Source organism: Cariama cristata, unplaced genomic scaffold, assembly GCF_000690535.1.
Source record: "Cariama cristata isolate BGI_N322 unplaced genomic scaffold, ASM69053v1 scaffold3441, whole genome shotgun sequence".
In the NCBI taxonomy this organism is placed as follows: domain Eukaryota; kingdom Metazoa; phylum Chordata; class Aves; order Cariamiformes; family Cariamidae; genus Cariama; species Cariama cristata.
The window spans coordinates 114,482-132,208 of record NW_009597390.1 but is presented as its reverse complement, the minus strand read 5'-3'; the positions used below and the strand labels follow the sequence as shown (position 1 = coordinate 132,208).

General features: G+C 44.4%; 1 protein-coding gene across 1 annotated transcript in view; it reads right to left on the bottom strand.

Annotated features, from left to right (window-relative positions):
- GRIA3 (glutamate receptor, ionotropic, AMPA 3) overlaps positions 1–17,727 on the bottom strand; it is a 152,623-nt gene that overhangs the window by 21,036 nt on the left and 113,860 nt on the right. Inside the window, exons 11-12 of the mRNA XM_009708840.1 lie at positions 15,309–15,507; positions 43–290 (exon numbers count right to left, since the gene is read on the bottom strand). Coding sequence (XP_009707142.1) covers positions 43–290; positions 15,309–15,507 — 447 coding nt within the window. The remainder of the gene's footprint in view (positions 1–42; positions 291–15,308; positions 15,508–17,727) is intronic.

Sequence of the window (17,727 nt, the reverse complement as noted above, 5' to 3'; positions counted from 1 at the left end):
AATACTATAACAACATGGATATTGTTATATTATTCCACCCACCTTAATGCTGAGCCTTTGGGGGTTGCTACACCATAGCCCTTGGAATCCAGGTTGCCGCCAACTTTCATGGTGTCGCAGGGCTTGCGCTGCTCGATGTACTCGTTCATCGTCGACTCCAGCAGGAAGGCGAACTTCCCCTTCGACTTCCGCACCCTCGCCACCCCGTCCGCCGTCGTTTTGGTGAACACTGAGGGCTCGGCCGACTTCATGTACGACCACATTTTCTCGTAGACGGCTATTTTTGACCTCTGGGAGAGACGAAAGGAGGGAAATGAAGAGCCATGTTGGCAAGGACATGAGACTGAGCTCCTTGGGCTTAGTCGGCTTAGAGGTATCATTAACACCCTATAACTGATTAAGGCTAGCAAATAAGAAAGTCAAGGTAGCTCGGAAAGAGACACATTGCCTCTTGAACAATGACCAAATCATAAAATGGTTGGGGAGGGGGAAACATATCTCAGACATTTATTCTACTAATTGTCATGTAATCGGCAGCCTGGCAGGCAGAATGAGAGATGGTGAGTGCCCGTCCCAGCGCCTCGGTTCCTGCTCTGCGGTGGGTTTATCTGCCTGCATGCTGCTCTGCTACCGAACCAGAGGGAGGATGCTAAATCCTAGCTCATCCATCACGGCCAACAGATGCAAAAGAAGCCTCTCGTTTTCGCACAAATCCTCAGCATTGGTTTTTGTGCAAACTTGCAGCTAGAAAACACTGACATTTGCTTATGACAAATTCCCAGCAAGGCAGGATTCTGCTTTTCACAGCGGCAACGGCAGGTCTATGATACAGGAGACAAGGACAGCTCTAGTGGCTTCTAATAGTGATGCTCATATGAGGGATATAAATAGCAATTACAAAATCCTTTATGAATCAGTAGTCAAAATTTCAAAATTCAGTTTCACGTTTTCCCAAAAGACAGCAAACACAAATATTAGCAATAAGCTGAAAAAATTGCTGGGTAACTGCTTGTGCGTCATGTATAAATATATTTTTTTCTGTTTTCCTCCTTTTGAGACTGAGCCAATCCTAACAGCCTCTAGCTCAGCATACAGGTTTGGTAAACCTGGAACCGCTGAGAAATGTGTTACTTCCCCTTCTCCCTCCTCCTCACCAATAACATTTAAACCACCCTCAGATCTTAAAGCCACCTCCAGACTCTTAAGTTTGCATCCTGGACTACCAGTTAAACTTTCCTGCTCGGTCAACAGAAGGCAGTAATGCCAACTGTATTTCTCTGGAGTCTGGAAATCCAAAGGATTTATATAAGGCTTTCGGTCCAAGCTGTGGGTATCTCGAATTTATGCCTCCTACTCCATGCCAATTTCCTGTCCTCAGCTTCCTTGCAGAATGGGAATGAGGCAGGCAATAGCTAAATCTAGTTCAAATTTAACAAACTTGTGGCAGAAGACTGTTAATGTCCATCAGCTTGATGATTGAGACATGTTTCCTCCTCATTCAGGACAATTTAATATGTTTTGAATAATGTAATGCTTAACAACCAGCCTCCAAACATTTCACAGGGAGTAAGCCCTGCCTTCGCCGTTCTTCAGATTAACATGCTCTGCCAGTGTTGCTACGACGGATGGAGAGGAGCATGGAGGGCAAGATTTAATTTTAATTATCCTTCCTGATGAGCTGAAAAACAACTGAAAATGCAAATCAATTAAAATCAGCCCAATCGACAACAGGAAATCAGAGAGACAACAATACAGTGCAGCTTCGTTAGGAGCCGGCTGGGTGCTGGGTGTGAAAAACAAGAGGGATTTCAGCTGAGGGCACTTCTTGGCTAAAGATGGGCTGTATGCCTTTGTCCAGCAAAGCAGTGGGAGGAAGGGGGATATAGATGGTCCTTACACAGGTAAAAGGGGATTTTCCTGGCTTCCCCCTGCAAGAATAAACACTGAACAACCTGCGATGAGGACAGTGGCTCTGAAGGTGTGGGGGAAGCGCGGCAGCCTAGCGTCTGTCGGGGAGGGTCTGCTCGCGGCCCCGCTGCCTCTGCCAGCCCCACCCCGCTGGGTTTGGACAGGGGCAGCTCCGAGCCCCAGCTGACAGCGGGAACGTGGGTCCTGCCCACGGAGAAACGTCTCGCTGGGGCTTTCCATCAGGCACCCACGGGCCAGCAGCTAAAACACACTGCTAGCTGCTTTATCACCAATTACCCGAGGTGCCCTCTCCGAGGACAATGACCTGGGTCTCCTGCTTTTCCAACGACCCCATTAATGCACTTGGGGCATTTTCACACCTCCCTCCCTGCTGGGAGCTGCCCAGGGCACAGCACGGCTCCCAGGCACCCACCAGCAGGGTCGTGGGGACCCCAGGGCTACCAGAGGCCACCACTGGCTCAGTGGTTGCCACCGTCCTCGCGTGCCCCTGTGCAAGCGGCCGAGCCGGCAGCACCAGCAGGGTCCAAGGCACGGCACTGCCCACGGCCGACCTGCCCGCTCCTCTGGTGCGGCTCCCTCACGCAGAAAGGTCACAGAAACATCCCGGCTGGCCAACACAGAGACTGCCTGAGCAATGGCGATTCTGGCGTGTCCTACTTTCAAGGTGCTTGTCCTTACAACCTGCATTCTCTTTTAACATAAATAATACAAACGCACCTGCCCGTTTATATTTGCAAACGGGCATCTAAAGGACAAAAGGAAGGCAGAAATACAGCTTTACTCTTTCTCTTTGTATCTCTCAGCAAGCTGAAGTGCTTAGCCTTCAGAAATTGTGCATGCACTACATATGCTTTTGCTTGTTTTCCTCTGCAGAGTATGCCTTTAATTACACAGATAAACCAGAATTTCTTTTCCTTTTCATCTTCTAACTCACACTAGAATATCAGTCTTTAATAAGTTTTTTCATACTCTTTCCAGCTGGCCTGACTACCTGAAAGCAATTGCCAATACATCTGTGCATTGTTAATAATAACAGTTATCTGATGAGTGCCAACAGCACGCTCAGGGCTGCAAATGGTCCAAACAAAGCACGTTCCCTACTCCAAGGGCAAAGGGTGAATATCATCATTCATGCTTCAAAAACCAAATTCCACGACTCAAAACCAGATCTCTTTTCAACTTTAACAAATAGCCTAAGCTTTACAATTTGCTCCCTTCATTTAACTCTTTTGGATGATGTGGTTAATAAAAATCAGCACATTTCTATATGATCATTGCCCGCCTCTTCTTCTGCCAAGTGGGATTTTCATAATATCCTGTTATTATCAAATTAACTAAATAAGTATAGCAGTCTGACCTAGTGGAAGTAGACAAAATGCAAGGTAGAAATGAACACAGCAGGTATTGACTGGGAAAGGCAAAAATAAAATGCATCGGGCACGTATTGGTTTTGGAGTGGCCAGAGCCAGGCTGGGGGAGTCTGGGTGAGGACCCGTGGATGTCCCGGGAGCAGGGACCAGGGAGGTGATGGACTCCGGCTGCTGCGACCTGCTCGGTTAGTGCTGCTCTCTGCAGCCATTCCCCCAAATTCATAATGATGCCAGAAAAATGATTTGTGATGAGGCTTCCTAGAGAGAGGGACAGTGCTACCAGAGGAACTGTGAAACCTGCAAACCCGCTCAGAAGTGCTTGAGGGCATCTTCTGCCCTGGGAGCCACATTTTACACCTGCTCAACGACATGAACCAATCAGTTGAATAAAGCTGGTCAAAGATGCAAGGAGATGAAATGAAAGACGGTATTTTGAGTAACTATTTCCCTTTTCCCAATTTTCCAATTGCCTCAAAAAAACCCCAGAAGCCTCTAGAAGACTTTCAGAAAAGGAAAATTTCTTTCCTTTTTAACTATAAAGCTGCAAATCCTGTGCCGAAAGAACATTTGCACCCATCTGTCCTCCTCTGCAGACGTTCACGCCGCCCCCCCAGCCCCTGTGTGCACCCCCAGGAGTCTGACACCCGCGAGAGGGGCCAGACAACAGGAGCAACCATAGAGAAAGGATTTACACTCCAAAATAAAGTAAGGTCTGACAGATCTGCACTGCTGCCAGAGTTCAGTGGCAATAAAATATTTTCCCTCTCATTAAAGGGTTACTTTTAAAGAGGTGTTTAGAAAAAAAAGCTTAAAAGCAAAGATTTAAACCAATTCAAAGCCCATAACTGCAGTAACTCCCTATGTTCTGCAACTCTTATTTCTTTCCTTTGATATTGCTCTCAAGAAGTCCGTCACACACATTCCCTCAGGATTTCAAGGGGATATTATTATCATTTTTTTTCTTAAAAGCAACATTTTCAGTGTTTCATCTAGGCCCTGGGACACATTAAAGCGTCTTTTCATTATCGCAGGCTTACCGAGATATAAATAGAGCTGGCCTTTGCTTTGTCAATAGTGCTGGCTTTTTTCTTTATTTGGAGATGTTTATGCAGAAGTACGAGCCACAGACATCTCAGCGCAAGGGTGCAGGCAGCTCCCTCTCGTGTCAGCAGAGCCAGCAGCTCTCATGCCCAGGGGTCACTCCACTTGGCCCATTACTAACTGGTACCTAAATACACCTTGCTTCTGGGCAGTAACGCGTTCATTTCAAAAGAAGGTGTCAATTCAATCAGTCCACAATTTTAACACCATCTTTCATTCTAATTCTCCTAGTTTTGATGTGTGGTTGGCTCCAGTACTGAAATGGAAAACCAAACAAATCCACAGCATGCCATAGCATCAAAAAGCGCAGCTGGACGGGGCCGGGTGCGCGTTACAGGCAGCAGGAAGGAGGCAAGTTTACCTCTCAGTTGCGGTTAGTTCTTCAATCCATTCAACAATGACAAAAACCCAGCACCTGCAAACCTAGCTTCAGCTAGGTGGGACTAGATGCCTTGGTTTCACTTTTGCACAACTCAAACAGCCTAGAGATCTATTGCAAAATGCAGCACATCTTGGACGATTCTTTGACAATGGTTAAATTTAGCCCTAGAATATCTTCGTGACTGAAGCCCTCTCCCATTGACTGAATTACCTTTCCTCCTCTGCAGACATCTGTCTCGCGCTTCTGCTAAAAGTGACACTGCGTCACCTCCTCCACTACTGAGTAGCGGTGAAGCTATTACATCTGAAAGAACCAGCATTTTTCCTCTGTGTGTTACAGGGATGCCCTTTGCCTATTTTAGAACATTTTGCTCTCTCTGTTACCTCCTCCGCAACCTGCAGGTCTTCTTCAAAACGCCCGCCTCATGCATTCCCTTGGGATATTTTATTAAAATGACCAAAATCATAGAATCACAGAATGGTTTGGGTTGGAAGGGGCCTCAAAGATCCTCTAGTTCCAACCCCCCTGCAATGGGCAGGGACACCTTCCACCAGACCAGGTTGCTCAAAGCCCCATCCAACCTGGCCTTCAACACTTCCAGGGATGGGGCAGCCACAGCTTCTCTGGGCAACCTGTTAGTTGGTCAAACCAAACAAACGGTCCTTTGTTTCTTATGACAGGTGCTAGAAAACTATTTCCCAGCAGTCAAGCTCAAAATGTTCTCTTACAGGTGATTATTGTTGATCAGTCATGAGCCAAATTCATCCAAATCAATTTTACTTTTAAAATTCATTTATATATTCTCCCTTTTTTACTTTCTATGTTTAAAATTCTAGATTATACTGATGTTAAATTTTTTACCTCTGTCTTCAAAACTAAGAGAGCGATAAACAAGCTTAAAAAACAGGAGGGAGGAGAGAAAGAGATAAGGTCCCTCCAGTAATACAGGAGGTGGGCTATAAGGAAGAACAGGATAACGTTTCATGCTGGTCAATATCAGAGTAAGAAATGGAACGGGCATATTGGAGAGGGAGAAGACCCAGAAGGAAGCCAGTTACAGCTGCCTGGTCTCAGGGCTGTGTGTAGGCTACATAAAGTTTAATACACTTTGGAGTAGGCCAGCATCCATAGAAATGCAGTAAATCCAACAGGGAAGTGCAGCAAACGGGAGTGAGACAAGTCCAAAGTGGACGGAGCATCCCGACCACGGCACGCACACAAAGGTAGGCAGAGACATCGATAAAGGACCTAACGCAGCAGAGTTAACACACTCCTCTGTTACACCAGCCCTATGGCCACTTTACAGCTCTTTAACAAGGGCAATTTATAGCCCTAAGTCAGACAAATGTTGCTGATACAAAACACAAAGGTCCACACTAAAAACAGGGCAGGTATTTAATCTGAATGATACATGCTGCCTTTATATAGAGGCACACCTCACCGATATGAACTTAGGTAGTTAAGTGTGAACCTTAGCTTCATTATCATCACTCATTGCTTTTCTTCCACGTGTGCAATTAGCTCTTCTACAGCAGCTAATGAATCCAGCAGCTTATGAACCATTAAAAAGCAAGTTACTAAACAGGAGTGAAAAAAATGCCTTGGTACCACCGCTGTTGCCTGGCTTGAGGATCACTTTGAGATTCATCAGTTTTAGGCAGTTGCTTTCTTGGACTTTCAATTCGGCAAACTGCAACGGAGTGGCTACCACTGTCTTGGTCTTTTGGATAAGGCTTTTCTGCTCCCCCGCAAGCCTGATGTCAAGTCACCCTTTCCATCGCTGCCTCTGGGAGGAGCGAGGGACAGTGGTCAGAGTCCCCAGCCCAGTGCCAGCTCTGGAGCACAGGGAGGCTGGCCTAACGTGCTACATTAATAATAAGAACATGATAAATATTATCAGGTCCCTCTGCCTGAGTTTTCCAAGCTTTTTACTGACAAGGTGAAAATAGGTCTCACAAAGGCCAGAGGGTACCATTAGTCCCCTTTCCGAAGTGTGAACATGAAAGCAGAGATGTCATTTACTGAAGGTCATAGGGCAAAGTCTAATAGATCAATGTCACAGCTTTTAGCCACAGATAACTTGTGTTGCCAGCAATTTACTTACCTATATGGGCAGAAAAATCAATCCCATCATTACATGAACCACTTGTTTTTATTACGTTCTCAGCAGAAGAAAGTAGGTCAGATGCCATGAGCATGCACAGGGCATTTCTCTTAGCAAGGCCAACCTCCAAATCTACCAAACTCTACCCACGGTTTATGAATTTGTGGGATGCTACAGATAAGCAAGGTTCAAGCATGTGTATGTAAACTAGTCTGTATATTTGTGGGATTACACAAATCTTTGATAACATGTGCATAAATGTAAAAGAAAGGGTGAACTGGTAAAGTTTGCGATGAGAGACATAGTCATGTCGGTTTGTTGTTCAAATTAACGACGTTATAACTTCTGCTTTAGAAATGGCACTTTCCTTTCCCAGTTGGGGCAAATGAAGCCCAGAGAGCTGAAGGATCAGGCCTACAAACCCCAGGGCTGCCCGCTGCCACGTCAGTCTGAGCAGCAGAATGTAAATCAAGATTTTAAGACGTCCTTTCCTGGCACAACACTGAACTTCAGTCTACGTCTGTATTCATCTCCTCACTTTAATTGCTGCCATCCATTCCTTGTTGCAATACTGATCGGGAAATTAAAATGAAAGTCTTCACCAAGAGACAAGCTGCCTTTGTAAATCCTCTGTGACTCATGGCCAGAGCCAGAGCTCGGTCAGCGCTCACCCCAAAGACGCACGCTGCGAGGCTGTGCGGGGAGACGAGAGGGGCTGGGTGGCACCGGTGGGGATCAGTACAGCCGCGCTCTGCAGGGATGGATGTCTGTCTGTCTGCCTGTCCGTCTGCCTGGGGAGCAGGGGCAGCACGCACCCGAGCCGGAGGGAAGGATTACGTCAGTCTTCAGGCCAAGGGGCATCTTTCCAGCAGTGACATATTTCACGGAGTAGTCTTGTCTGGGCAACTGAGCAGCACACCAGCCCTGCTCTGGATTTGGCCTGTAATAAATTAAGAGAACGGCGTTTCCAGCACACGATCTGAACACTGTCAGGTCTAATGAGTTTTCAGCTCCAGACAGAATAGGCCAATATATAGGCAATGACGGAGAAATCCCAGTGGACTCCAAGAGGGGATGTTTCATATTCACATCATTAGAGTTTCTAAACCTTCATGTATTTTCTAATTATGCAAAAGTAACAGTAGCAGCGCTGTGAGTAATTTATCAGCACCCATGTATTTTAAATGAATCCCTAACAAGCATGTATTAATGTGACACAGCAGCATTACGTAAAGCAGGAGAGACTTGAAAAACCAGGGTCCTTGCTGTCTTGAGCAATGTCATTATCATTATCATAGAGCTGCTCTCCAAAAAGTAGAGCATTCAAACAGCAAGTGATTTTTCCCCGAGGCGCTCTCTGCTTCGGCTCTGTGGTGCAGACGCAGTTATGCCGTTAACCCACTGCTGTGCTGGGCTTCACCATCAGCTGCATCCCCACCCGCTGCTGGACCCAAGGAAACCGTGCACCTCTACAGCGCAGCCGGCAACCTGCTCTTAAGACATCAGCTTCTGAGCAGTATCAAGACATAGGTGAGCTGGAAAGTCTAAACCACAAACACAAGTAGAGCTGATAGACAAATGCCATCTGTTATGAAGATAAAGGAGAGATTTATTCAAATATTTAAGTGTTTACTGAAAGCTTCGTTAAATCCTGGCTTGTCTGCTGAAATTAGTAAAATGATTCAGCCATCTTAACCCCTGTACCATCCAAATGTTTCCTTTCCAAGGAGTGGATGATGGATGAGATGTTAATTTTAGCTCCCATAAGGAGACATTTTCCTCTCCAATCTATAGGCTTAAAGACATTAGATCACTTCATGGGAAACCATTTCTTTTGTAATTATGTCACATTTGATTTCCTGCTGTCTTTAAAACTGCCTGTTAGCAATGTGGCAGAAAGGAGGTTCAACAGATTAAAAGAAAGCCCCCCCCAAGTAGACTATCTATCATTCATGCAACGGAGAGGCTGTGATCTCTCTGCACACATACATTCACCTTTTCATATTTGTGCACACCCCCAGCTTATCAAACTTTTTTAGAATATACAGGTGAATAATATTTTCACACTTTCTGTGTTAAAAAACAGTTAAACCACAGTACTTTTTTTCTGATTAATCGCTGCCACATTGCCTATTAAAAATCTACACAGCTTATATTTGAAGCTATCACTTTTCTGTGATGTTTTGTTCTTTAAAGTCCATAAATACAATCACACTTCAATATTTTTGTCGGGCATTTGTTATGATGACTGTGTTGTTTTGCTTGATGCCAAGAACACAGAAAGCTTAAAACCGCTAATCATAGTTTTATCCAAAGGCAAAAGCAGAGCGTTTGTACGAATGCTGTGCTAGAAACAAGTCCTTCATCTTCACTAGCAAAATAAATTTTGAGATGAAAAATCAAAGAGTTTAACTACAGATGAAACCCTTAGCACCGCAGGCACAGAGTTCACCATGGCGTTTTTAATAGGCTGTAATGATGATCTCAATATTGTTTGATTGCACAGAATGCATAAAAATCACACGGCAGCTATGGGTTCATAATTCAAGGCTTTTCCCTACCTAAACCACTCACTAGTAGAATTTATTTCCCTCACCTCTTGTCTTCACACAATGTTATCATCAGAGGAACGCAATGAGCTCTTTATCTTATGACTGGCTGTAACATGCTAGTGCTTCCGAACGCATTACGGTCATTATTTCTCCCTCTCTCCTTAATGGGTCGGGGATGGTGCTGTGCTCCTGCCTGGCTGCCCCCCCGTGGGACCAGCCTCCTCTGCCACAGCCCACTCGTACCCGGGAGGGACCGTAACAGGGAGTCGGTCCTCCCTGCACGCTGCCAGCCGGGGTGGGATCCAGTAGCACTTTGCTCTTTGGAGCCGGGAGGGACCCCCCGGTGTCACCCCTGCCACTGCAGCCCCACCTCGTACAGCCCCTTATAAAGCACTGCCTGAACAGGAGTGGAGGTTTTAGTTGCCCCCAGTGCTTTTAGCGGAAGGTATTTCAAAATCCTTTCGATAGGTTTAAGGAGCATTTTTTTTTTAATTTCTAAGGAATTTGGGGTCAATTCATTCATTTGTTCTTTCACTGTTTTTTTCAGATAAATTTTTTCAAATAAATCTTTATTTTCTGCTTTGGTGCTAATCTGTCTGGTGTTTTTTTTATTTTCTTTTGAACAAACTGTTTTCTATACCAGCTTCAGTTTTACTAGCTAAACAAGTTGTACTTAAAGTTCTTTTCACGAGAAACCTCAGCAGTCCCCTTACCACATTTACATGCCTTTTCTGGTACCTACTTCCATGTCAAAGCACCTTTCCTCAGCATGGGCTACCAAAGCTGCAGACAGAAACGCAAAGCCTCTTACCAGGGCTTCTTGTGCTTTTCTCTCTGCTCCTGCTGCATTTTACTTGATAAAACCAAGAACATAGAAAAAGGGGGATCATCCTAGGGGCCATCCTTAACATGACTTCGTGTATCCTAGAAATTGTAGTTTTAGATCGTATTTTATGTATATACAAAGTCCTGAAAGACCTAACATCTGAACCTGCTTTGGAAAGAACCATTTTTTGAGAAAACTGATGAAGAGGAATTTCTGAACATGCTGAACATGCCCACAAAGGCGTAAAAGAACAATATCGCCTTCTTGCAAAACATTAATTCAGAGAAAAATATTACTGAAGTTTCGGGGCAGCCTATCCAAGTGCAATGAGAAGTGAAGCCTTCACACAGGAGGCATAAAGAAAAGATGTGCAGACTCCTCGGTGTCCTCAAGCCATCTACCACTCCCATGTGCCCTGAAGTAATGGAGACTTCAGTCTCAGCTGTGAATTTCGTACCGTGTTGCAAAAAGTTCCTAAAAATAATATCTGAGGTATCTAAGCTGTGCTTGAAGGCTGTCAGTCCATTTGACTCCTCCAGGCATGGAGCCTAAAAGCCTTTATCGACAGCAGAAGCAATGTTAGTGCCAAACTTTCTATCCAATACTTGAATACCAGTGCCGGGTAGGAGTAACCAACTGTAAGAGCAGGAACCATCATGTCCAAAGGATCTTTGGCCTTTCTATTGAAACTCCTAACAGGCCTGGCAATTAATGTCACTTCCAGGAGAAAAAATTAGGAACTGACTTTAGAGCAGCAAGTCATTTCAGCTGAGGCACGGGGGAGCCATTGGATAGTAGAGTCGTTTTGTCAGGGACATCCTTGAAACTATTGCTGAGAAAAAGACAAAGTTCTACAATAAAATATCGGTCCTTTGAGGTCTTCTTTTTCCTTAGTTTTAGTTAACCGTGATTAACTACATTGGCAGTGGTGTGATATGAGTCGCCTTCAATTTCCCACAAAAGGGAGAAGGACCTAATGCACTATCTTGCTACACGTTACCTGCCTCAATATTTCAACCTGTAAAGCCTTGTCCCATCAGATCAATTTCGAGGACACCTTCTGAAACTTCAATTTTTCAGTAAAATGTACTAGTGGGTCAGCTGTGTTTGTCAATGATCAAACACATACTTTGCAAATTATTTTACAGAAGCCTTTTAATACAGGTATCTGCTATCAATTAAAAGAAACCACCATAAATTCAAGAGTAATTTGTATTTCTAAATGTCTAGAAACATGTTCTGCTTCTACTGAAGTTTAAATACAGCCAAGTTTACATAAGAATTACTAATCGGTTGTAAAGGTCATGCCTTTTGAATACATGCATATTGGAGGTGTGAGACCTATTAGACTGTGGTATTATACTGAGGCTCACTGTCGAATTTGGATTAAATGGTGTTATATTGATTTGATGAGTTGCTCAGATATGCTGAAGCTTTAACTGAATGTATTAGAAGATGTTTATTCTAACAGATACATCCTTAAAAGTAGTAGCTTAGTGATTCGAAATTGCTAGTACAGGCCTCTGCAGTTTTCAAGAAAGAGAAAGCGGTATTTTGGAGTCCTTAATCTAAGACTTTATGTTAATAAATATCTAAGGAGGAGTTCTTTCTCTTCCTTTTCAATATAGATGAGTGCCCTTTGAAAGCCAAAAGGGAATTGATGTAATCTATTGATTGCCATTTAAATGCCTTTGTAAGCTCATTAGTGAAAAATGTAAAATGTTTCGGAGCAGAAACAAGCAACAACCATAAAAATACAGGAAGGCTCATTTGGTTCTTAGATATACCAGGGGGACAAATGCCTTGATGCAGAGTTACCAACAAGTGAGGAGCATGAAACTGTTATAAAAACCAGGTTCTCTTGTTGTAACTGTGAGAGCAACGTCATGCCGACAGCAGTCATCGTGCATGCTTGAAACAGCAATGGTCTATCTAGCTTTAACCTACATAGCTGGGATAGCATCTATCTGGGAGACGTTGCGATGTTTACGGAAACAGCCAAGACTATAAAATAGGTCACGAGCTGGAGTCTGCCCAGGTCTGAAGTGGCTGAAAGTCATTACCATCTGTTCATCTGAAATGAGGTGCTGGTATCGATCCAGTTCCTAGCAGATAGGTATCCACACTGTAAAAGAAACCTTCAAAAGTGATCCTAGTTGGAAATGGGCTTGGCAGAAAGGAGTCATGGACTGAAGGCTCTAAAGGAGCAACTTCTAGCACGCTCAGATGAGATGGTGGGCATCTGAAGCTCATTTATAGGTTGTCTCTCTATGATGCATTAGGAGGCAATTTTTCCTTCCTGTTGTCAGTCTCACACCTTTCACTGGCCAACAGTGGCCGTTAAGATCAATATCTGACTAATACCTTTGTTTGAGAAACATTTTAGCTTTACAGCTCTAGGAAGAGATACACCTATACAAGCTGCTTTATGGGATCTTGGAGAGACTGTCCTGCACCTCCTGTGTGAAGCCAAGGCCCAGCTACAAAGCCAAGTTACTGTTCTTGGTGCCTCTACGCACGCACTGACCTCCTGCTTACAGCCAGGTAACTTCTCCCATCTCTAGGGAAGATTTAGCTACCTCTCACATGCTATAGCCAGAGTCTGTGTACATATACATGGGCAACCAGCGTAAGTAAGGACTGCACTAACTTGCTCACGGAGCCATCCCCTCCGTTAGAAGCTTCCTTTCTCACTGGGTAGATGATCCGGACCCGCTCAGCCAACTGTTGCTTAAATTGGTTAAACGCTGGTGGGGAACGCGTGGAGGAGGATATTCCCCTCGCAGAGGTAATAAGCATCACACTGTGCCCAGGAGAACTCACGGCTTTTTCTGACTCAGACCACTATCACTCCCACTGATGCTCTAGTAGTAGCGAGAAAGGAGCTTACAGGCAGAAAAGCATCCCAAACCACACAGCAGGCATAGTCTGTGCAGCAGGTGCTCAGAAACGAAGTGTCCTCTAAGAGTTATTTCAAGTTTCAGCCATCATTACTATCTTATTAAGTAGCTAATAAAGTCTGTACAACAAAGTATTTATGTGAACGTATGCATTTAATCTACGGCAAAGCTTTTGCCCTTCTCAAATCAACTGAAGAAGACTCTAATTACAACAGTTTCATGGCGGCATCACTCTATTCGAATTAATTACTCTGCAAAAGTTAATACAACTGAAATTATGTTGTGTGCCTTGAGAACATCGAGGAGAGAGAAGCACCACTTAGGGCCCATTCTCCTTCCCACTCGGCCCATTTGGATGGCCCAGCACAGGCGTTAGACCCCTACCAGGGCTCTGCTCTCCTCCTTCCCCATCCAACTTCTCTCCCTGCCTGATGGAGCTGGCAGCTCCTGACAGATCATCCTCATTTACAGCCCTGCTTTCTCCAGCACCAAGAGAGTCACAGCTCATCTCAAGACTATTAACAGCACCACAAAGTATTCGCACATTTACCAGACTTTGTATCCTTTCACACGAAACACTCATTCCTTTGATCTCTCGGTGAGAAGGGATTTCCTTGTTATGTCAAACTATTAAGGAAATGAAGAAACACCCCCATACAATCCTCTTTCTGTATTAGTGGTAACAAGATATTCAAAAGAAGATTCCCCCCCCTCCCCCCCAGGAACAGTATAGTGACTGTAAACAGCCCCAATATTTCTAATCAAGTTGTGCTACCTCTCCTGACAGGCCCACTCAGCTCTTTTTTGCTGCGCAGATAATACTGCCTCAGGCTTATAATTAAATGAAATGCAAATTTTTACACACTCATGTCACCCTTACAAGGTCACTGTTTATCTTACAGGATTTTAATACAAACAGAAGCCATTGTAATGTACCAGGCACCACAGTTAATTAAGAACTACCGAGTATCATTTTTTATATAAAGACATTACATACAAGTAAGTCAGAGTATAAAAGCTTCATAAAATACATTTCCGTTCACTTCCAGCTTTACATCAGATTTATACATACATGTATGCGTGTGTGGTCGTGTACTGAAATTTTAAGCGAATTCAAGGAGACATCAGCATTTATTCAAGGAGCACTCAGTATTTCACCAGCCTACAGTAGCAACATTTTTTTGTCTCCCTCCTGCCTTACCCTTGCACCTGGCCAGTATGCGTGACAGGCAATAATTAGTCCTGCAGCACTGACCACTTTTCTACACACAAAAAATGTTGTTTTGAATGGCATCTGATTGGCACCGCTGAGAGAGAACCAAGAGCTCCCTGAAAGAGCTGAGCATTTCAGTTTGCCCTTGGAAAGGCCAGAAATACGAGCTTTTTGGGTCGCAACATTTTTAGATAAATAAAAGTTGTCTGAGGTCATATTTAGAGTTTTTAATGACCCTCACCAAACTCTCTGCAGTTAAGCATGTGGCTTGGCAAGTGGAGAAAGAAAGAATGATCTTAAATAAAAGTGTATACTCACCCCTACCCCCAAATATTGCAAACCCATCATTTCCCTAACCAAGCTGAATATACATCAGTGTTCTGGGGTACAAAAGTTTCAGCCTTGACTGCTTAATACAGCCCCAGCCAGATGCTGGCGAGCAATGAAGGCATAGCAACAATTGCAGTAATCAATGCACTATATAGAAACGAAAGGCAACACATGCCTCCCATCCCCCTTCACATTCTGGCAAGTGCACACCAACGTCGGACGGCATTAACGGCTGCCAGCTGGGCAAAGAGAGCAAGTAGGTCAAGAGCATCACTCCTCCAAGAGTTGTCTTTGCTAAATATTGTGCTAATGACTGCATTATTGCTCATCAGACCGAGGTTCTGAAACTGGTGTTAAAAAAGCCCCTTCCTGTGATAGCAGAGGTCAGGTTTTCCATCTTGAGATGTTTCAGGTTGAGCAAACTCACCCATTTTTCATAAAATGCCTTTTGATATTAAAATCTGCACTCAGGTCTGTCCTGATTGCACAAAGCAGCTTTCACCAGAACAGCTATTACAGTTGGGTAAAAACAAACGACTGCAAACTGTGTATTAGGCACTTACAGTTTAGAAAAGCTCTAATGGAGGTTTAACAGACTTACTCTAAAGAATTCTTTGGTTGAGCCTGAATCCAAAGTGCCATAGGCTATTTCGGTTTGTTTAGCCAGGTCCTCTGCGCTCTCTATGGGAGAAACCATCCTTTCCACCGTAAGGAAGGCAGCAAGATTAGCAGTGTAGGAAGAGATAATGATGAGAGTGAAGAACCACCAGACTCCTCCGACAATTCGCCCTGAGAGAGATCTATGGAAAAACACACATCATCAAATTGCTTTGAAGACATTCCTCGATTTATTTTTTTTCCCCCCTCATTGAAGAGAAATTCACATGCACAAGCCTTTTGTCCAGCTCCTCCAGGTACCTGTGAACAGGCGGACTGTGAGCCAGTTCCTGACAGACTTCCTCAGGAGAGAAAATTTGGTCTTACCTAGTCACCTGGTCTTACCTAGTTAAACTCTCTCTCCAGTCTTTCAGTGAAAACAAGATCAGTCAATTAAGAAATGATTTCATCTGAGCCAACCCCATCAGAGGCTTGGAGAGGAACAAGCTCTCCTGACTTCCACAGACTCTTTGCTGGAGAATTCTTTTGCCAGAAGACTTTTGCCTTCTCTGCTTGCCCAGCCTTTCCCGGAGGCTGGATTTGCCTGCTGTGATATGCCAGCATCGTGTCTCTCTGGGGGCCGCCCAGCTTGGAGGACAAGAATGTACCTTTTATTGCATCGGCCCTCAAAAAGTAAGATGTAGTAAACTGCAAAAAGGAATGTGAGTAAACATGCAAAGGAATAAACAAAAAATGATCCGGTATCCTTCTCTCATCACAACCTAGCAGGAATTACAGGCTGAATCTGTATATTGAAGTGAGGAGAGAGACTGGTTTGCTTTTTGTTTTATGTTAATTGAAATTTGCATGTTGCACTGTTCCAAGTCAAGTGTATTCCTGCTTTATAACCACCAAAGCAACAGAGAAGGAAGCAGAAAAAAATTTGTGTTCTGTTTTTGTTGTGGTTTTTGCTTTTTGTTTTTTAAATGGATACCATAAGGACTAAAAAAAAAGGCTATTTGTAAACACCTAATTACAAAATGCCTAGTAGTCAGGAGGTCTAGATCCTGTCAGTGAGAGCTCTTGATGCTTTAAAGCAATTGAACATCAGGCTCAAAATGCTTGTTCAGGGCTGAAGGGTGCCAGGGCCACGCTGCTCAGCTGGGTGGGGGATTTCACTGCCGTGCACAGTGATCATTCTTCAAACACAGCACGTTGACCAGGAATCATTTCAGGAGCTGAGACAAAGCTATTTCACATGTTTTCACTTAACTCTACCAATATCAGTGCAGGAAGAATCAATCCCAGATATATTAAATTCATGGAACCTGGGTGCTCTAATCCTCAGTTTGTGTGAAGGGAAGAAATAGAAAGCAAGAAAACTCTTACCTGTTTATTTGTTTCCTTCAAGCCCCTCAGTGCCATCCCCAGACAGTGGGTACAAGTTGTCCTACCAACAGATGGGAGACAGGAAAAAAGCGAAAGTCTCGTGACGTGCCCCCACCCCACCCCCACAGGGGGGTTAGCTGGTAAACTTCCTAGTCTTGGCCAGAGCCTGAGATTGTCTGAGCCAGTAAAAAACCCCATTCAACTATTAAAAAAAAGAAAGAAAGAGAAAAAAAATCCATCCAACATTAAGGAACACACCAAAGAAAAAAAATGCCAACACAATAAAACCAGAGAGTGCAATCTGGAATAGGTGAGAGGAATGTGGAGAAACAAACGAAGAGGTGAAGCACGGCTATTCTCCACTCTCCTCTGCCCAAGAAACTGAAGCAGCAGCTCCCACCGAGAGGGCAGATGCAGGCTGGTTTCTATGGATTACAGCACGCACCACTTGCCAGCGCAGTTAGCACCCCGGGGACTGCTGCACCAAGTCTGTACCGATGTGCAAGGCAGTTCAGGTGGTTACAAAGCTTAGGGAAGTGTGAGGAGTGGAGCATCACCTCTTTGTCCATCAGGAAGCAATGACTATCGAGGTGTGAAGTCTCAGAGACATCGCCATCGCCATCGCTCTGGTCTGCGTGTGCTTCCTCGGGGCAGGCACACATCTGCCAGATCACTGACAAGCGCAGGAGGCTTCCCTGCCTTTCTTGAGGGCCTCCCAAGAGGATAAAAGGCTTCCAAGTTTCAGCCTGGGCTGTGCTGCAGCTGTGCTCACTGACAGAAGGCTACTGAGCAGCTGCAAAGGTAAGTTGCAGAAATATAAATCTAGAATAATGTAGTAAGTCAAGGAATCTCTCTGCCTTGCTCTATATTCTTTTCAGGTATCAAGTGAGTACCTTGGGATTTTATAGATGGCTAAAGTCCTTTCTGGCCAGCTCCCTTACCAGTTAGGGTCTTGGCTTTAGCTATTTTGTAAAACTCAATACCCTACACACCAAATCAGCCTCTTTCATGGGCTGACGTAATTTTAGCCAACT